The 23,031-nt window shown below is 33.1% G+C and overlaps 1 protein-coding gene across 8 annotated transcripts; it reads right to left on the bottom strand.

Moving 5' to 3' along the window:
* Positions 1–25: 25 nt before the first annotated feature.
* On the bottom strand, positions 26–23,031 carry LOC101513251 (uncharacterized). 8 transcript variants are annotated; one of them, XM_073366546.1, is made up of 5 exons: positions 16,397–23,027; positions 15,424–15,906; positions 14,358–15,312; positions 13,797–13,946; positions 26–11,606 (listed from the first exon to the last, which is right to left on the bottom strand). In XM_073366546.1, the coding sequence occupies exon 5, from the start codon at positions 8,382–8,384 to the stop codon at positions 7,773–7,775; it is 612 nt and encodes a 203-aa protein (XP_073222647.1). In that variant the 5' UTR covers positions 8,385–11,606; positions 13,797–13,946; positions 14,358–15,312; positions 15,424–15,906; positions 16,397–23,027; the 3' UTR covers positions 26–7,772. The 8 variants fall into 8 exon arrangements, with proteins under 8 accessions (XP_073222647.1, XP_073222649.1, XP_073222643.1 ...); XM_073366548.1 differs by having other exon boundaries at positions 26–13,946; positions 22,785–23,030; XM_073366542.1 differs by having other exon boundaries at positions 26–13,946; positions 16,483–23,027.

Here is a 23,031-nt window from a genome sequence, read left to right on the forward strand (position 1 = left end):
TTTTTACTTCTTTTATTTTGTTTGTAACAAATACTCTGTAAAGAAGCGACTGCGAAAAATCTAGCTAGAAACTAGTGGCGATCTTCTTGGGTGAGAGGCCTCATCAAGAAGGAGCTGAACTTGATCTTGTGTGAGTCTGCTGAGTGACTGCAAGGATCAAGGGGTTAAGCAATAGGAAAGAGATTGTGTTAGATAGATAGGTTTCGAGGAAACTGGACAATCTGTAAACAAGTCACAATTCTTTCTATTGGAGAAAAAGCTGAAATCCAGTTGGATTGTCAGGACTGGATGTAGGTTGTCTTATTGACAACTGAACCAGGATAAACCTTGGTGCATTCTATCCCTTATCCTTTTACTTTTAATTGTTAATATTATATGCCGCATTATAATTCTGCTGTGTGTATGAATCTGAATAAATCTTGCATCGTATGATTGTATGTTCGATCTTAATTGTATGCTAGACGTATTCGATTTTCTATATTGCTTTAATTTGTTAAAGACTGATATATTTTGATTATTTCGAGGTCATAATAATCAACAAGTACTTGAGCACATGACTCGTCACATATATGCTAATAAAGATTCCCCTTATTAAGGCTCTGGAGAAAGTAGAAAGAGTTGTTCAAAATGAGCATTTGGTATCCTCCTCTGCACCAGTGTTCAACATCCACAATGTCATCAAAATGAGCCCCATTACTACTAACGACATTGTAGCACCTTAATTTTGTCCAACAAATTATAAATATTTCTAAAAAAATAGGTAAAAATATATTTAATAAATATTTTGCATTTGTTATTATTAAGTCTAAAAATTGTCATTATACAAATGTTGTCCAATTTTGACTCTATATGGACTTATTTACACGCGTGCTCCTTCCTTTCTTTGCTTTCCTTTCTCTTATACTTCATGTTTCTTTTCTACCTCACGTCTGCTTCCTCTACAATCCCTCCACTATTTTATTTATTTATTTATTTATTTTTATTTTGGTTTATTTTTAATTTAATAAGGGTATTATCTTCACCATTTGAATACTCAATCGAAAAGATTAGCCACTTATTTCCTTAATTGTTTGAGACAGCTTATCTCCTTAATTGCTCATTTCATGGATTTCTCAAAAACAATAAAAAATCTAGAATTCAATTTTATTTCATGGATACACAAATTCATCACTTAACATATAAATTGAGAACGAAAATCACTATCAAGAGAGAAGTTTGTTTTTTTTTTTTTTTTAATTACGAAAGATACAAAATAGAGAGGGTTGAAGTAGAAGAGAAACAACATATCAGATAAAAAATACAAGAGATAACATATTCTAATTTTTTTAATATTAATATTATACACACACATATATATAAATATATATAATTTTTTTATTACCACAATATGTATACAAATAAATTATCATGTTCATGATCTTGTTGTGTTTATTTATTTATTTATTTATTTCTATTTAATATTAAAATTTGTATACTCAATACAAATGAATAAGATTGAAAATATTGTAGAAAAATAACAATAAATCAAAAGAGAAACAAGCAAAAAATCCAAACAACCGATCGTCGTCGGCCGCTACCAACCCATCTTCGTCGACGGCCGCTACCGACCCGTCATCATCGACGGCCACACAATCACACTCCTTCTTCTTGCCTTTCTTCTCTCTTCTTTTCTTCTTTCTTTTTCTTCCTTTTTTTCTTTCTTTTTCCTCTATGTTAGCAACGCCTCATTCCTTCCTCCCTTTCTTTTTTTTTCTTCTTTCTCTTTGTTTTGTTTTGTCTAAAAATTAGGTTTAGGCTTTTATATGTTTCTTTTTATTATACTAAAAGCAAATTTGAGCTTGAACCCCAACTTTTTTTCATTTTAACTATATAGTCTAATTTTTGTTATTTTTTCCTCTCTCTTTTGATAGGTCCACTCATTTTTATTTTATTTATTATTTGACTAAAAATTATTTTTTTTAAGAATATTCAATTCCATTTTACTTTTTTTTTGTTTTTTTTGTTTTAAATTTTTTTAGGTTTAATTTTTTAAATTCACCTAAAAGAAATAAAACAAACAAAACATATTGAAATTGATTGAGATGAGAAATCTTATCAATCTTAAATATTTATAACATTTAAGTTGTGATAACTTGATGATCTTAAGCTTCAAATTTATAATCTCTTAATAAAATTGGATGATCAAGATATGACATCTTGTCTGTCCCTAGTTTAAAACACATGAGTTGTGACAACTCTGTAATCTTAAACATTTTCAGCCAATTTCAAACAAACAACCAAGTATACTTATTATAGTAAATTTCTCAAACCCGAGGGCTTTTTCCTTTATCAAATTAAGAACATTTTATAATTAAATCTAAATTTCCACCACAAAATGTATTTCTTTAAAAACAATCAAAATATCCGCATTTTTAACCCAAGAACTACGTAACTTTGATTTCTCTATCACATCGGGAGATACATAGGAGCAAGATCGCAGTCTTGTCAAACATAATAATAATTTTTTTACCTTATATTTTTAATACAAATTTATCTCTAGTTTATTTTGAAAAATTATATTTGTATTTAAAAAATGAGAAAATAAATTTATATAAGTTAATATTAATTTTGCACAATTAATTATAGATATCGTATTTTAACAGGTGTCGTAGGGTGTTAATACCTTCCCTGCGCACACTCGACTCCCAAATTCAAAATTTGGTTGCAAAGACAATTTTTTTAAGGGTTTCTCAAGTTTTTCCTATTTTAAAATAAACTTTGGTGGTGACTCATTGAATTTGAGAAACACTCGAAATTTTAAGCTGCGACAGCTGACGACTCCACTCGGGACCCTTAGAAAGTCAAGTCTAACATAATTAATTGTGCAATTTTGTTTTATTTTTCTATTTTTGTTTGTTTTTATTTTCTTTTACTTTATGTGTTTATTATTTCTTAATAAATATAAGTTGTCATAATAATATTCTTGTAAACTAGTAGATCATTTTATTTTATTTTACTCTGTTTTATTATTTAATTATTATTATTATTTTATTTTTATATATGTATATGTTTTATTAGCATTATGAAATTATTGAATTATGTTTATTCCACCCCATACACTTTTACTAAGACACACACTTATGAGTGAGATTCTATACTCAGGTCTGAGTGAATCTTAAGTTTAGTTAGGGGTTTAGTAGTAATCATTTTGGATGTACATCCTATTTGTAGTAGTGTTTCAATACGAATATCTCAATTTTGGATGTACTTCCTATTTGTAGTAGTGTTTCAATACGAATATCTGACTCTAGAGACCAATGACTTTTAGGATTGTAGAATCCACCCAAGAAAGTGTTCACGAATTTAGAAGCTTATAGACTTTAAAATTTCTCCAATCTTGGATATAATGCATCTAAATCATGTCCTAGGCTTCTTGCTTTTAAATGACAATTTTTTTTTTTACCATCCGACGTTAGTATACTTCTCTATTTTTCTTTGTTACAACCATGCAAATAGCTTTCATCGTTGATGATAAAGTTAAATATTTGTATAGTACCATGCATTCCTTTCATGCATCACAATTTATTTTTAACATAATACCATACAATATTCATAATCATTCATTTTTATGTAGGTCCATCAGAGAACCGTTGAATTCAAATCTTGGTTGTGGATATCTTTGATTAAAAATGGGATCCAACAATGAGACCATAACCCAAATGCTAAGGAAAACTCTGAATGTGAAAGCCAAAAAGCCTCAACTTAACAGTTTAAATAGACTTCATATCTTGTTGGAGCTTAATCACCGATTAACATTTACTAAGAAATATGGAAAGATTCTTGATTTACTGAATGTGGAGATACAAATAGGGGATATTACCGCTTTGGCTCAATTCTACGACTCTCCTTTGAGATGTTTCACCTTTCACCATCTATGGGGTTGGACCAATTTTAGGCTACTCCCTAAAAAAGGAATCCTTATCGTTACATGAGAATTATCCATCCACAACCAAAGTAGCTGAGATATAAAATTTGAAGAGGGAAAGTTGATTAACAAAAAAAAAAAAAAGGGACTTCTGGTTTTCTAAGAAGTTTTTTTTAAGGAAAGAGCACATCATATACCTAAAGCTAAAGACTAGAGTGCTCTTATGGAAGTGTTAACTCTCACCATCTATGGGGTTGTTCTATTCCCAAGTGATGAAGAAATTATAGATTTAGCAGCAATCGATGTCTTCATAGCTTTGAAGAATAGAGGAGAAAATCCTACAACAGCCATCCTTGTTGATGTGTATTATACACTTAACTATTGTCATGAGGAAAAAGGCAAGCGAATTTGGTGTTGTTTACTTGTTTTTTACGTCTGGTTGATGAATCATATGTTTGATAGTGGGTGCCGAAAGCGATGCCCTATCAATGATTTCAAGAATTGTTACATTGTCATAAAAGATAATTGAGAATGGGCTCGGAGATTGGTAGATCTTAACGAAAAAACAATTTGATGGTATGCGAGATGGCGAGAGGTAAAAAAAGTAATATACCAATGTGGAATGTTACCCAATGTGCCATTTATGGAGACTAAAGGTTGTGTGAATTATAACCCAATATTGGCCTTGAGACAACTTGGGTATCATATCATAAGGAAATCAATGCCAAAACTGATAACCCCTTTTATTCTTTATGACATGGGTCCAAAAAATATTGAAGATTTGAGGAGAGTACGCCGATCTTGGAATACGATAATCAGAAAAGGGAAGGAAATAGGAAGTAGAAGTTGTGGTGCAGATGAATGCTACCGATAGTGGGTTAAGAGTATGGTTTAAGATATTAAGCTACGTTTTTGTCGTACATCTGAGGCGGCCGATGAAACACTAATGAAACCCATTATTGTTAGTGAGGATATTGAGAGGTTGCAAGCATCAATTCTAGCGGCGAAAGAGGAAAATAAAGATTTGCAAGAAGAATTGATGATAGTACGTCGATCAAATGAGAGTGCCCAGTTCGAAAATGAGGATAAGGCAATTTTCCTTGAAAGATCAAATAAGAGGGTGAAGGTGGAAGAAGATTATAAGCTCAAGCTTCAATGCAATTTAAGGGCCTCTAACGAATCTTTATGTTTGAGAAGATAAGAAATAGACTAAGCACAAGAGGAGGTTGAGAAACTGAGAAAATAGTTGAAATAAATGAGCTTTAGAGTTTAGGAGTACTTTTGCATTTTCATCTGCCATCCATTGTGCTTGAGGTTTCTCATTGGAGGTTGCATCTGCGTTGTTGGTTCTGATGACGTGATCTCCATTTTCCATCACATACCACATGTTGTTGTCTTGTGATATGAGAAATAGCCTCATCTTACCTTCCTAGTGGTAGTAATCTGTACCATCAAAGTAAGGAGGTCGACAGGATGATCCTCCTTCAGGAATGTACTTAGCTTTTGACATTTTTCTTTTTGGATCTTTTTCTTACATTGTTAGGTGTATTTATTAGAGAACCTTGCTCTGATACCAATCGATGTAGCTAAATATCACTAGAAGGGAGGTTGAATAGGGATTTTTGTTGTAAAAAATAATTTCCAAGTGTTTTTAAAACTATCCTCTCGCTGAGGATGGTAAGTCCGAGGATGGGTTTTTCAAACTTTCAGTTTTGAGCTGAGCAAAAGAGTGACAGAGAAATATGAAAGAGACACACACAATTTTATACTGATTCACCCAAAGATGGCTACGTCCAATCCTCACACCCTTGTGAGATTTTACTAAAGTTCAAACAGATCAACCTCACGCTGAGGATGATTACAAAATGTGTATTCTTTAGCTTCACCAAGCTTACAATCAATTTTCAAATGTTTCCAAGTGTATCTCACATGGAAATTGCAAAGTAATATGAGAGTGATTGATTCTAAATACTTTCTCAAAGGATTTACAAAGATATAATGTAGGATTGAAGAAAGTATGTAGTGAGGATGGGTGTTGCTCTTTATAGCTTTAAGATGCTTGATCTTTTTAAGCAATTATGTTGTGTGTTGTATGATGAAGAGCTTGCTGCATTTTATAGAGGTCCAAGCTCTTTGATGACCGTTGGAATTCATTACAAAAGATCCAAAAAAATTCATCATAATTACAGAACTGCCATTCAGATTTTTAGGCCAGGCAGAAGCCATCCTCGCGCATGCACAACTTCCTTGTAGCTTGATCTTGAGATGTCTTTGTCTATTCTCTTTTATCAAGAGTGCAAAGCTGTTTCTTTGACCATGTGAGCTGCAACCTTTTCAAAAACCTTAAGGACTAAGTTGATTTCAACTTTTGAGGTGATGTTGACAAGAGAGAAAAGCTACCCTCTTACATAGGACTGTCATACTCAATCCGAGGATCAGATCTGCTTTCACATGTGATCTTCTATTTTTGGCTTGTTTGTTGTTGCCTTTCTTTAACTTGACTTCTTCATGTATTAATTCGTGCAAGCACAATAAATGGTATGATTTTAGCCTTTGCACATACTTGATGGGTTGCTTTCAACTTTGTTGGACAATCCTCAGTCTATTTTGTCACCATCTAGACTTAGATCTAGCTATTCTTGTCCTTTTCCTTTTGGCCTTCTAACTTCTTTATTTCAAATACTTTTATTTATTCATTCTTTGACTTTGTTGTGCATTTTTTTAATGAATAAAAGCATATGTTCTAGAGAGGACAAATATGTGCAGATTTGAGACTCCATCCTCTTCACGAGGCTATCCTCGGGAATTTCAATCCTTCAATTTTGTATCAGATTTTTCTCTTTTTTGCCTTGGTGATTAATAACCTATTTTCTTATATGAATACACTCAAAAGCACATATTAGTCATTAACCACAATCATAACCTTTTAAGTAATTTTGTTATCATTAAAATCATTTGAGAGAAATTCCATGTTTCAGAAGAACGAATCAAAGCAATTGAGGGAAATAATGTCTATGGCCTTAAAGCTTTTGATATGTGTTTGGTTCCTGATGTGGCGATCCCTTCAAAATTCAAGGTACATGAGTTTGAAAAATACAAAGGTGCCACATGTCCTAAAAATCATTTGACCATGTATTGTAGAAAAATGGTTTCTCATGCTCATAATGACAAACTTCTTATTCATTTTTCTCAATACAGTTTGAGTGGGTCATGGAAAGATTTGGTTAATGCCATCTTGAAACAATACAGGTACAACATTGACATGTCCCATGACATGATGTAATTGCACAATTCGTTGAAAAAGGACAATGAAACTTTCAAAGAATATGCACAAGAGTGCAAAGAAGTGGCGTCACAAGTAGATCCTTCTTTATCTGAAAGATAAATGGTTGATATGTTTATGGATACTCTCGAGTTGCCTTTTTATGATAAGATGATTGGGAGTATGTCATCAAACGTTTCTAACATGGTCATGATAGGAGAAATAGTAAACAGTGGGATAAGGAGTGTCAAGATCGTATGTACAATAGGTAGTGTGAAGAAACCCCATATGGGATAATAGATCGTATGTACAATAGGTGGTGTGAAGAAACCCCATTACTCCCCCTAAATATATGCCACATGTTTTGAGATAATAGAATTTTAACCATAAATAAAACTTCATAAAAATAAAACAGTATTCCAAAGTTTTGTTCAACACAACATAAACATCAAACATAATTCATAGGCAGCATAACAATTCAACTTAACAAGCATAGGCAACACAATAATTCAACTTAACAAACAGTTTAACACAAAATAGCCATTGGATTAAGCATAATCGCTCTCCCCCTAAATTTGGCAGCATAAAAAAGAAATAACCACATATTTAGTCTGATGAGGATGGTTCATCTGATGAGGATGAAGGAGATGGAACATCAGAGGATGGCTGGGCTGGTAGCTCAAGAGGATGATCTCCAGGAGCAATAGTGGGGACCAAGTGTTTGGTAACCCATTCAAGAATGAGACCAAATTGAACCAAAGAGGTCTGAAAGTGAGTGAAGCAGTGAAGGATTTTCTTCTGGTCTTTCCTAATTAATTTGAGAAGTCTCATCTGCTTCTGATTTTCCTCAGTCCTCTTGCTAGGAATCGAGTCCTTAGGGTGATCATTAACGTTTGAACTCTTATTTTGAGAGCTCCCAGCTTTGTCCTTAGAACAGTGATGAGTAGTTGTAGTAAAAAAAGAGTCAAGGGAACTGAACACACCTGTGACCTCAGGGAGAAGTTGGGCAGGTTTTTCAAAGTTTGCAGCAGGAGAAATTTGTTGCGAAAAATCTGGTGGTGGGAGCACATCTTCATCCACTGGCACAGTTGGAGGAGAAGCCATATGCACATCTGTAGGAGAGGGAGGATAAGATAAATTGAGATCAAAATATAACTCCTCGCCATCTTCCATATTTTGAATATAAGGTGGTAGATCAACTAAAACAAACCCTTTCATGATATATGTTCTTTCTTTGTTATTAAACACTGAAGCGCATAAAAGGGCACTGATGAAATTTTTAAACGAGGTTCATGTTACTCATGATATCATTGTTGACCAGTTTAATGGAGTTGTCGGCAACATCATCACTAGTAGTTGTTTGAGTTTTAGCAATGGTGAATTACCAATTAAGGGGACAAAGCATAATAAAGTATTACACATCTCTGTGAAAGTGTCATGATCATATTCTCGCACGTCTGCTAGTTGATAATGGTTCATCATTATGTTATACCAAAATCGACACTCTCAAAACTATTTATTGAAGGAGCCATCTTGAAGCTTAGTGTTATGGTGGTGAAATCATTTGATCAATTCAGAAGATAAGTTATTGGTGAGATTGACCTGCTGATTCAAATAGGTCCCTATAACTTTGGAATAACTTTTCAAGTGATGGATATTAAACCAGCATACAATTGTCTTTTAGGGAGACCGTGGATTCATGCTCCTGGAGTAGTAATATCCATTCTCCAACAAAAGATAATGTTTATAGTGATCGATAAGCTGATAATAATATATGGGGAATAGGATATTATGTGAGTCATCTATCTTCCATAGGCTACGTCGAAGACACAGAGGAAGCCATATATCCAAGCATTAGAAATCGTCAATGTTGTCTTCATGGGTGAAGGATATCGCTTAAAGGAACCAAAATTATCTACCATATCATTGAAGTCTACCAAATCCATAGGAGGAGTTTTTGTTAAATTGGAGAAGTTGATAAAAATACTAGAAAAGAATGATAGATACGTGTTGGGATATGCACCTACCCAAGCTGATAAAGAAAAGTTTGTGAAGGAAAAAAGAGAAAGCAGGATCGTTTGTTGGAAAAACCGGGTACCAAATTCACAAAAGATTCCTATTTGTGACATTCACCAAACCTTTCAAAGCGTCAGAATAATATATGTTGACCAATCTGAATACGACCATTTACATTCTTATAGATCTACACATCAGTAATCAGTCTGAATACGATCATTTCTTTCATTCATGTCAATCTATGAATAGGTAATCAATCCAAAGACGATCATTTTCATTACTATTGAACTATGCATCGGTAACCAATTCGAAGACGATCGTTTATATTTTTACCAATCTACGCACCAATTAATAAATATAATTCAATAGATGCAGCTGTAGTACCTAAATTTTGGCAGACCAATTAAAAATCATTCTAATAAATTTATATAAGTTAATATTAATTTTACACAATTAATTATAGGTAACCGTATTTTAACGGATGTCGTAGGGTGTTAATATCTTCCCAACGCATACTTGACTCCCGAATTAAAATTTTGGTTTGATAGACCATTTTTTTTAAGAGTTTCCCAATTTTTTCTCTATTTTAAAATAAACTTTGGTGGCGACTATATTGAATTCGAGAAACACTCAAAATTTTAAGCCGCGACATACTTGATAAAGCAAAGGACTGAAGTCAAGAGATTTTCAGGATAGTCTAGTGGTCTCAAGACATTCCTTTCCAGGTTGGAGATTCGTATGCACCAACCTTTGAGGAAGATATTGAAGAGGTTATAACAGAGTATCTAAGGATATACCACTCTAGTCAATAGATGTATCCAATCTGCTTCCCTATGCCAAGAGCATCCCAAGAGTTTGAGAAGAAAAGAAAAATAGCAGTCAAGGTATTTACTGTGATAATGGAAGAAGATGATGATCTAAATGCCAATAAGGAAGAAGCAAACCCTATCTTGACGAAGAGAGAAAAGGTAAATTCCATTTATGAGCCTATTCATTCCTTTGCTAATATTATGGTAATGGCATGGTTGAACTTGAACTAGCTATACCTCCACCCCCATCTACACCCTCAAACAAAACAACCTCACATAACTTTACTATTTTCTCCAACTCTAATTCAGATACGGGCACCTCATATGAGATATTTGAGGCAATCATATCAGAAAACTTTGGTACCCTAAGGACATATAGATTAAATCTTTATCCCCTTAATACTGAATTTCCAACCTCCACACCATCAATTTTCCACATTAACCAACCACAAACAATCAGTCAAACCTCACATATCTCATCCATACCTGCATTTGACCCCCACTCACCTATGCTTATGGATCTTATCGACACAACGATTGAAATAAAAACTCAAGTTGTAAATGATTTAGTCTCAGAAACATCCTCAAATGACTAACATGCTTCTAAATCAACCCAACCTCAATATGAATCTAATACTTCCATACCCCTAGACCTAGCCCACTTTATTCCCTTTTTACTCTTTGAATTCCCAAAACATGACTCATTCATCACTTATTTCACTGCTAAAATTAACAAAATTAGGAATACAAATGTTCAGAGTTTGGATCTTGATGAAGTTTCCAATCAGTGGGACAATGTTCTTTCTTTTGTCACAACCTGGATTAGGGATAACATGGAGCATGACATTCATTCGGCAGCTCAAAACTTTAGTGCTTTCAGACATATTGTTGAGATCTTTTATCTTCGGGTCTTGCATTTTTAGAAAGCTCATTGAGACCAGACTAAAAAGCAATTGACTGCTACATCAGAAGGTTCATCGAGTAAAGATAACTTTCCACTATAACTACATGCATTTGGAACAACCAGTGGTTGCCTCTTGACACCATTGAAGTTTCTTGTGATTATTCTATCAGTTGAGTTACCTTCATTAAGGCCCTTCTGTTATTCCTTATGCACTTGTTTTTAACCCATCTTAGTTTGTAAAGAAGGAAGATTTTAATTGACTGTAAGCTAACACTAAGGCGTTCATGGAACATACAACCAAGAATCATAATACCTAATGACTGATCTTAGTTAGATTGGCCAATCCAAACCTTTGGTTTAATGCAAATGTTATCTTTAGTTAGTTATAATACATCTTTTTGTGTACAATTTACTTCTATTGCTCAACTCTTTTTGTCTGATGACAAAATAAGGAGTATATGTTTTTTATAACACAAATTTTGATATTTTGTATTTTAGCCAACACCAATTAAGCACTTTAATTTGCTCCATTGCACAATGACACCATCAAAAGACTCTCGACAAAAAATAATATGATTTCTTGATTTCCACAAAACTCTGAAAAGTAACAAACTCATCTCCCACATTCTGCATCAAACATTGATACGCCTCTTTTACATAATATAGTCTTGAGTGAGATTTGTTCTACTCCCACGAGTCATTGTCCTTAACCTGCACATGAACAGAAGCAAACAATGCAACACAGTACGCCAGTAACTCTAGCTCCCAATCAAACAAGCTATGTCGTCAATTCCACCTAAGCCCACCAACTTGCCCCCTAACCTATACGTATTTGCCACGATTACATTTTTATCATTAACCATACCAAACAATCTACTAAACCTAGTCTTTAAAGGTCAACCATCCACTCACATATCATGTCAAAACAATGCATCCTCCCCATTATATATTTTTCTCAATAAGTGCTCTGAGAACCAATTTCCTCCATCAAACCAATTTCCTTTCATTTTCTTTCTATCAAATCAAAAAGTCATCACACTCTGGACTCCTTTTCAATTCTTCTACATTCTTTCTTTTTTATTTTCTTCCTTATCAGTTCATTTATCATCGAAATAATAATAAAGAGATGGAGATTAAGTTGTTCTGGTAGAAACTTATTTGTCCTAATATTTTTAACTAAAAGTTGAATTTTATTTTTCAAAGACTAAATTGAGTCTCACAATTTTCTTAGAAACTAAGACTAGTCTACCCTCTAAATTAATGAAATTCTCATTTCAGATTATTTTAGTTGTCTTGGAAAACTAAGAAGATCCTATGAAAAACTAAACAAGTCTTGGAGCCTATTAGGATGAACTCTCAGATTTTTATTAGTGTAAGTGTACCAATACTGACCGTACTTGTACCAATACCGAATTCATATCTATGCATCATAGACATTCCACCCATATCATAAAAGACACAAACCATGTATGCAACTTAAACAAACATCAATAGGGCCAAAGAAAAGGACACAACACATCCTAATTTTAAAAATAGAGGCAAAAATCACAATTTTAAATAGCCAGCTGGAACTATACTTAATTTTGTTAGTAAATTAAGTGTAAGAGTTACATATCAGATAGAAAAGCGATTGTTGAATATCATATAAGTGAAAGGGCCTTCATACCTAATGCATTAAGGTTTTAGGTGTAAATATGATATTCAAACCACGTACGTAATTGCTCTTGTTCAATATGATGATCCTCATATTCATCCTCATGACACAACAAATTTAAATACAAATAATTCTGGTTTATTTATATCCTAATTTTAAACACCACACACATCACATGGGAATTAAAGTAGAAATTGTAAGACTAGCAAACATAGTAGCACAACCCTTGGAAACATTACTTGTTCTTATTACAACAAGTCTCATAATGCAGAGTTTTCTTAATATATTCATAAATCAAAAGCATAATGTTGGGAGATCCAATAAATACATAACTAAAGGAACCAATAAATTTGAGTTCAAAGGTAGACCTCACATATAAAACAAATATATAAGAACCTCTGCCACTAGAATAACACCACACATCAACTGGACATGAAAACTTCAACAATGAGAATAAAAGGGACCTAAAGTTGTGAAACTATTGAAGAAATGTGATAGGTAGCAACATTTCAAATACCAGAAGCTAAGATTTTACACAAAATCAAGAACCAAAAGTGGACACAAAGCACACCAACTTCATGAAGAGAACAAAAAAATGGACAGCTAAATAAGAAACTAGACACAGGAGCATATCTACTAAGGAGAATGTGCTGAGTTAAACTTTTCAGACTAAAAGCATGTAGCCATTTCATTGAATGGAACAACAGCTTCACTTGTTGAGGCAAAACTACAGGCAATATCACAATATGTTTCTTCTCATAGAAAATCTAATGATTCTCCAGCTAGGTCAAACAATAATATGTACAGTGAAGAGATCAATCAGAATGGTAAATTGAAAAATGAAAATGATAATGATTCAACTATAAAGGAGATGAAGTTTGATATAGAGAGAACAATATTGGAGTTGGCACAAATGAGAAACAAAATTAACATGAGATGTCTGATGTTGAAACTGTTCAGTTAGGTAGAATGTCATCTCATCAGATTTTTATTTTGCAGTAGTGATCATATGGAAAAAAAACCAACAAGTTTAGATGTCTGGTTGGTAAATATTGGATAACATATGATAATTGCACACATTCTGATAACTGCAGCCCTTTTTCCAAACTATGATGTATGCTAAGCTAACCCCTTGAATAATTTTGTCCAAAAATTCATTACCAAACTAACTGAAAGCAGTGAGACAGTTTTCTCACTCCACTTAACAAAAATGAAGATAAAGTTAAGTGGATTAAGATAAAAATTACCAGAAGATCTCATAGAGGATCATGATCAACTTGGGAAGAAACAAGAAGTAGCCCAAAGCCAGAGACTTGAACACCAGCAAGGAGACTGGTCAGAGTGGTCTATATATCACCTGTTTCCATTGCACGCTTTCCTGAAAGGACTTGACTCAGCTTCAGTTTGAAACAGAAACAGAAAAGCGTTGGTGAGCAGTCGCACAAGAATTAATTAAAGATGCAGAGATTTACATTATCAACGATCACAATATGTGGCTTGAGGTTAATAAATCTCATTAGAAGAAGCAACACAAACAAAATGTGGGGAACACGAAACAAGCAAATATTACAACAAAAATTACAAACAAGCAAGAAAATCCATCCAAAATACTAGGAACAAGCAAAAATCACTACAAAATAGATGAATTCTATTACATCCACGCATAGACACACCCAAAAGCATCTATTCTAGGTTTTATTAAACTTACTATAATAAGAAGTGTACTTATAAAATGAAAGATGTAGAACTTGTCATTGCATATCACAGCTAGAAATCAAATCAATAAAACTAAGTAGAGATTTCGGTACCTTTATAAATAGCTGGACAACACCAATCTGATGAAACATAACACATACAGAGATGAGCGCAAAGCCAAATATTTGCATTCAATTGAAGACTAAGATTTGACCTAAATTTCTGAACACTGTAACTTGACTCGGATCCAAAATAGTAACTACAAAGTTTACTTGCCCTCAACTAAGAGCCATCTCAAGATATGGACATCAATTTGAATCAACTTCTAGTCTCTAATTAATAACCAATTTATTGTTAATATTGGTGTCCTTTATTTTCTGCCACATTTTCAACCAAGACACTCAGTTGGTAAAAAGTCTATTGATTTTCTCAATAGTCACTTGCACATTCTTGACAAGCTTGCCTGTTGGTATTTGAAAATTCACTTACTGACGGGTGTGTAACCATGCATGTAACCATGACGCGTCCCGACGGGCCAATCGGGCAATACACCTCAAGTAGAAGGAACCTTGAGATGGTCTCCCTTCCCATCTCCCTTTCTCTTTCAACCTCTCTATGTCTATCTCTTATCTCAGACTCTCATAACCAACACTCCAAACAGCAGCAGCGAGCCCCTACTACATTGCTTGTCCCTACATGAGTCAAGGAAACCAATCCAAACTGAACAATTGTGATTGCGCTGGAAATGATATATCAAGCAAAGCAATGGTCACATATAGAATTTCATTAATAAAAACCCATATAAAGCAGCATCATAAAAGAGAGGCCAATCATCTTAATGCAAGCGAGAACCAGGTTCTATGGGAGTTGTGGCTACTGGCTAGTTTGCTGCCAAGAATTTCCTCATCTGTGAGAAAATTGAGGCAGTGTTGCTGTTGACAAAGAGATATCACTAGGTGAATGGGAAACTTCAAAGCCCAGGAAAATTTTCCAATATCCTTTATGCCTATGTTTCTATCAATCACATTCTTAACTTTGGAAAGCTTATGAGAAATGTAACAATGACATCTACAGAGATGAGGAGAGTTGTGTATGAGCCACAAGGTGAAAAATAAACAAAAACAATAATGAACAATTGAATAAATTTTTAAACTTTTCAATGAATATATAGTGCATTACCAATACGTAGAGGCAATTCCAGCAGCTCTAGTTGTGAAACAAACATAGCTGATGCTATAGAGTTGCTTGTTAATTGGGATAGCTGCGATTTTCCATTTTTTTCCCGTCTTTGGATGTATTGATTCTTTCTAACTCTTGACCAAACTGATCCTTCATGAAGTTTTTCTTCAAAAAGATTGAAGAGTTTTTGCTTAGAAGATCCCACATGGTCACACTCTAACTGTACTTCTTTTTGTCCCTTGGAACTATCCTCATCATTCTCCTCCCAATAACAAACTTTCTTCTTGCAACACCAATATTAGTCTCCTCCACCCTTTCTCTATGTTCAAACATAGGATTTTAGAAAATCTTAGAAGAGCTCATATTATCGCTTCTTTATATCCTTGGTTTGTCGCCATTAATATGATCAACGAAACTCTAACCAGGAACGTAGAGGGTGAAAGTTGTGATCGTGTAAATGAGAAATGCCACAAGTCTCCAACCCTAAGTCACACATGTATAAATATATACTATTAATCAAAGCAAGTTAACAATCAAAGCAAGTTAACAATCAAAGCAAGTTAACAATCTGCACTAACTAATTTCAGTTTAATTTCAAATTAATTCCTTCGATTTTATCCTCTTGCAATAAGCAATTTTCAAGCTTGAAATTAGATTTGTGTTTTTTGTTCTCACTCATAGGATCAGAGAATTCATGCCAGAAAAGAAGAAACTGAATATCATAGTATGACTTCAACATAATGAATGAATGTGTACAAAGAAGAGTCATATATACAGGAAGCTCAAGTAACTAATTATGTTGGGATTAACTAATTAAAATATTATACAAGAAAATGTGGTCTTATGAATAGGATATTACTGATGACCTCGACACCTCTATTTTTTTAGAGATATATCAATATGTACATATGAAATAGGAAACAAGCAAGTTTATTGATGGACTTGTCAATCAGTAATATGGTAAAATTATTACCTAGAGGCACATCTATTGCTAATATGGGCGCCCTTTACTTGCTTCTATATTTTCAACAGTCACATGCACGTTTTCGACCGGCTTACCTGGGGTATCGGAAAATTCATTAACCATTTCTATCAAGGTGTGACCAACTTCAACAATGCCATCTGCATAGATTAGGAGAGCTGAGAGTGAAGATGTGGTAGCAACCATTAGTTTAGTAGGATTTATTGAAATAGTAGGGTTAAAGACTAGGAAGTCTGCTAAGGAAACTGGTGCAAGAGAATCTGTCAATAATAATATGGCCAGACAGGTGTAGAAGAAATCACTGGTTTGGATTGAGGAGTGAATTGATTATGTTTGTGGCAGCAGGGTTTGGATAGGAAACAAATTTCAAGAGTCAGCACATTGAGGTTGGTAATAGATTGAGGACTTTGGTACGGGAAAGTATGCTCAAGGAACAGAATATGTCTTGAAATTAGAATTTAGAACCTATTTCTAATGACATCATAGACACAACCCATTTCATTATTCATCTTGAAACCTAAGAAGATACACATTTCATTATGCATAATTATTGGAAACATAACAAACGAAACCAACAAATTCTAAGGCTAATAGGCTATCAACATCTAGTAATGCACATTGTAAGAGTTTGAAGGGATTACTTTTATTCAGCGTCATCAATGTCATTTTGTTAATGAGATATACAACATGTGAAACCTCACAAGTCCACAAGTATTTTGCTAAGAATGACTGCTGCATTAGAGTTCGAGCCACTCTTAAAATGTGCTTTGATGTTTTCTTTCCACCCTAGCATTCTAGTCAGGTGTTTCGACACAAAAAAAATGATGAACAATGCACTTGCTTCTACATATGCAAATCATCTAGCTGAATCGCAATGGGATTATCACTTCTAAACAGTTAAATCCTTCTTGCAAACTGATTTTCTACCATAGTAATGAAGTCTGCCACTTTTTCCATTACCTCAAATCTGTTTTTTAAATAATACCATCCAAGTGTATTTAGTATTGTCATCAACCATACCAAAAAGTACTTATTAGCATGAATTGAAGGTAAGGAATAAGGCCCCCCCGTCATTTGAATGGACAATAAAAATAACTAATAGCCCTGTTGCCACTCAATAAAAAATGTCAATCTACAAATCAAATATTTATTAACAACAATAATAGGAAAGTATTTGTGAAGCATATCTAACTTTGTAGAATAGGCATGTCCAAACCTATAATGCCAAAGGGCAGACATTGAAACATTAAAAGAACTACTATCACTTCAAGTCGCATTTTTTGCAATAGGAAAAATATCACCTATTCCATAACCCTAATGATATCAACTATGTTGGAGGCTAACTGAACCAATCCTCTACAGCGAGAGGTTCTAAATCACAGAATAATCATCAAAAAAATTGGCACTGAAATTAGGAAAATATACGACATCTCTCTTGGTAACCTCACCCACCACAAGGAATTTGATTCCATGACATGATTTTGAATGCCCTCAAGTCATTACATGTAGGGTCAGTAGCCCCAAAATCAATTAACCAAGGCAAGACACATTAAAACAATCATTAACAACTAAATGAGAACTCAAACATGTATAAACAATTGAATGAGAGCTCAAATAATTATCAAGTATTATGCACCAGCTGCAATGGGAAATCTGTTGATATTTTTCTTCAAGATATCCATCATCTATTTGCACTATTCATGAATAAAATCACTTGACACTCCCTATTGTTTTGTATTATCACATTTTCTCTCTTCATCTTGAGACACAAAATTGACATTAGACTTTATCTTGAAAGCAACAAAAAATGACCTTGTTTCTTGTAATAAGTTTTAGCAATAATGCTAGAATGGTTTCATACCATCAATAAGGTTAACCAAGGACTCAAATTTCTCCTTCCATTTTGTCTCTCATGCTCAATCAATATTGAAAAACTATTGAAGGCGTAAGAATAAAAATTCATATTGCAAACCACATTTTGGATCGAGAATCCATCTCGTGATTAAATTTAGGGTCATCAAATCATATTATCCAAGTTTCATATGAACAAATAATTCATATTGCAAGCCATATTTTAGATCAAGAATCCTTTCAGTGGTTAAAATTTGGGTCATCCAAGCATACTATCATGAATAAAGAAATTCATATTGAAAGGTACATTTTGGGTCAAGAATACATCTTGTGATTAAATTTAGGGTCATCAAGTCATACTATCTCAATTTCATATGAATAAACGCATTTATATTACAAACCACATTTAGGGTCAAGAATTCATCTCATGATTAAATTTAGGGTCATCCTATCATATTATCCCAATTTCATTTGAATAAAAAAATTCATATTGCAAGCCACATTTAGAGTCAATAATCCAGCTAGTAATTAAATTTCGAGTCATCCACACATACTATCTCAATTTAATATGAAATAAAAATTCATATTGCAAGTCAAATTTTTGGTCAAAAATTCATCTTGTATTTAAATTTAGGGTCAGTCATCCAATCATATTATCCCAATTTCATATGAACAAAAAACTCACATTGCGAGCCACATATTGAACCAAGAATTCATCTCGTGTGATTAAATTTTGGGTCATCCAAACATACCATCCCATTTTCGTATGAAGAAAAATTCATATTGCAAACTATTTTTGGGTCAATAATCCATCTCCTGATTAGATATAGGATCATCCAATCATATTCAATTTTATAAGAGAAAATAATTGATATTACAAGCTACATTTTGGGTCAAGAATCCACCTCTCGTGATTAAAGTATGAGTCATCCAAACATACTATCATAAATAAAAAATTCATATTGCAAGCCACATAATAGGCCAAGAATCCATCTCAGGATTAAATTTCGGGTCATCCAAACATACTATACTAATTTCATATGAATAAAAACTCATATTTCAAGCCATATTTTGAGTCTAGAATCCATCTCGTGATTAACTTTAGAGTCATCTAATCATATTATCTCAATTTCATATGAACAGAAAAATTCATATTGCAAGCCACGTTTAGATTCAATAATCCAGCTCATAATTAAATTTCGAGTAATCCAAACATACTATCTCAATTTAATAAGAATTAAAAATTCATATTGCAAGTAAAAATTTTGGTCAAAAAATCATCTCGTGATTAAATTTACGGTCAGCCATCCAATCATATTATCGCAATTTCATATGAACAAAAAACTCACATTGCGAGACACATTTTGAATCAAGAATTCATCTCGTGATTAAATTTTAGGTCATCCAAACACACCATCCCATTTTCATATGAAGAAAAATTTGTATTGCAAACCATTTTTAGGTCAAGAGCCCATCTCGTGATTAATTATAGGATCATCCAATCATATCCCAATTTTATACGGAAAAATAATTGATATTACAAGCCACATTTTGAGTCAAGAATCCATCACTCGTGATTAAAGTATGAGTCATCCAAACATACTATCATAAATAAAAATTTCATATTGCAAGCCACGTGATAGGTCAAGAATCCATCTCAGGATTAAATTTCGAGTTATCCAAACATACTATACAATACTAATTTCATATGAATAAAAACTCATATTTCAAGCCATATTTTGAGTCCAGAATCCATCTCGGGATTAACTTTAGTGTCATCTAATCATGTTATCTCAATTTCATATGAACAAAAAAAATCATATCTCAAGCCACATTTTGAGTCAAGAATCCATCTCATAATTAAATTTAGAATCATCCAAACATATCATCTCAATTTTATTATTAAAAATATAAATTTATATTGCAAGCCACATTTTGGGTCAAGAATCCATCTCATAATTAAATTTTGGGTCATCCAAACATACCATCTCAATTTCATACGAATAAAAATTCGTATTTGAAGCCACATTTTGGGTCAAAATCCATTTGTGGTTAAATTTAGGGTCATCCAATCATATTATCCCAATTTCATATGAACAAATAATTCATATTGTTAGCCACATTTTGGGTCAAGAATCCATCTCATAATTAAATTTTGAGTCATCCAAACATACCATCTCAATTTCATATGAATAAAAATTCGTATTAGAAGCCACATTTTGGGTCAAAATCCATTTGTGATTAAATTTAGGGTCTTCCAATCATATTATCCCAATTTCATATGAACAAATAATTCATATTGTTAACCACATTTTGGGTCAAGAATCCATCTCATAATTAAATTTTGGGTCAAGAATCAATCTCATAATTAAATTTTGGGTCATCCAAATATATCATCTCAATTTCATACAAATAAAAGTTCGTATTCGAAGCCACATTTTGGGTCAAAATCCATTTGTGATTAAATTTAGGGTCATCCAATCATATTATCCCAATTCCATATGAACAAATAGTTCATATTGTTAGCCACATTTTGGGTCAAGAATCCATCTCATAATGAAATTTTGGATCATCCAAACATACCATCTCAATTTCATACGAATAAAAATTCATATTCGAAGCCACATTTTGGGTCAAAATTCATTTGTGATTAAATTTAGGGTCATCCAATCATATTATCCCAATTTCATATGAACAAATAGTTCATATTGTTAGCCACATTTTGGGTCAAGAATGCATCTCATAATTAAATTTTGGGTCATCCAAACATACCATCTCAATTTCATACGAATAAAAATTCGTATTCGAAGCCACATTTTGGGTCAAAATCCATTTGTGATTAAATTTAGGGTCATCCAATCATATTATCCCAATTTCATATGAACAAATAGTTCATATTGTTAGCCACATTTTGGGTCAAGAATGCATCTCATAATTAAATTTTGGGTCATCCAAACATACGATCTCAATTTCATACGAATAAAAATTCATATTCGAAGCCACATTTTGGGTCAAAATCCATTTGTGATTAAATTTAGGGTCATCCAATCATATTATCCCAATTTCATATGAACAAATAGTTCATATTGTTAGCCACATTTTGGGTCAATAATCCATCTCATAATTAAATTTTGGGTCATCCAAACATACCATCTCAATTTCATGCGAATAAAAATTCGCATTCGAAACCACATTTTGGGTCAAAATCCATTTGTGATTAAATTTAGGATCATCCAATCATATTATCCCAATTTCATATGAATAAATAGTTCATATTGTTAGCCACATTTTGGGTCAAGAATGCATCTCATAATTAAATTTTGGGTCATCCAAACATACCATCTCAATTTCATAGGAATAAAAATTCATATTCGAAGCCACATTTTGGGTCAAAATCCATTTGTGATTAAATTTAGGGTCATCCAATCATATTATCCCAATTTCATATGAACAAATTTTTCATATTGTTAGCTACATTTTGGGTCAAGAATCCATCTCATAATTAAATTTTAGGTCATCCAAACATACCATCTCAATTTCATACGAATAAATATTCGTATTCGAAGCCACATTTTGGGTCAAAATCCATTTGTGATTAAATTTAGGGTCATCCAATCATATTATCCCAATTTCATATGAACAAATAATTCATATTGTTAGCCACATTTTGAGTCAAAAACTCATCTCATTGTTAAAATCCAGGTCATCCAAATATACTATCTTGAATAAAAAAACTAATTGTAAGCCACATTTTGGGTCAAGAATTGATATTGTGATTAAATGTAGGGTATACTATCACAATTTCATATGAATAATAAATTCCTATTCCAAGCCATATGTAGGGTCAAAAAACAATTTGATTATAAAATTCTGGTCATCCAAACATAACAAAGGACTTGTCTTAAGATACGTACTGTATCTTCTTAATTTTCATCAGCCTTCTTAGGCATGAATAATCATCAGGAATGATCAAGATTATACATTCTTGGATACTCAAAAATAATGTAAATGTTGCAAACAAAAACCTACCCCAAAACTTTTGTGGCCAAACACGGTTTTGGAGATAGAATGTTTGCTGAACAGAAGAATAGAGAAATGGATAAATCAGAAATCCATAGGAGAATTGATTGTAAATGGAAAGTAAACTTGAAAGGACTGCAGAATAATTGAAGGTCCAATCAAGAAAACCATGAATTACAAACCCTAAAATCATGAAAGTTGATTATTCAAACCCTAAAATCGAAGAAACTTGAATCCGAATTACAAAGTTTGTGACTCTGTTGTCATTTTTTCCGGCACCAATTAAAATCAGATTTTTAGGGTTTGAATAATCAACATTCACGGAGATCGAACGTTCTTGGTTGAATTTCAAGAACAGGATGTTACCGTTACCGTCACCGTCGCAAACGAAAAAGAAAAAGGTTGCCTCAAAACATCAACGCCAAAGACGAAGACAAAGGTTGAATCCATCATAAAGAATTTGATTCAGAGTGCAGAAGATTGAAAATCGAGAGTTAAGAAGACACACCTCTCTTTTTCTTTTTCCGGTTTCGTAAGAACAATCGAAATCAATCAGCGACCAAACTAGAACGAATTCAAGAATAATCAAAATTCAATTAATCAAGAGGCTCCAATCCTTTCCTTTTACCGAATCGTGGAGTTCGCACCTCTTTTTCTTTTTTCCGATTCGTCAAGTTCGCGTTTCTTTTTTTGTCGGTGAAGCAACCGCAACTATATAAGGGGGATTGTATGAACAGCTGGATCCTTTTATAACA

Source organism: Cicer arietinum, chromosome 3 (assembly GCF_000331145.2).
Source record: "Cicer arietinum cultivar CDC Frontier isolate Library 1 chromosome 3, Cicar.CDCFrontier_v2.0, whole genome shotgun sequence".
Classification (NCBI taxonomy): Eukaryota; Viridiplantae; Streptophyta; class Magnoliopsida; order Fabales; family Fabaceae; genus Cicer; species Cicer arietinum.

What these genes read in the sequence shown, in the direction of transcription:
- LOC101513251 (XM_073366550.1), bottom strand. Translation starts at nt 8,384, where the DNA reads ATGAAAGGGTTTGTTTTAGTTGATCTACCACCTTATATTCAAAATATG.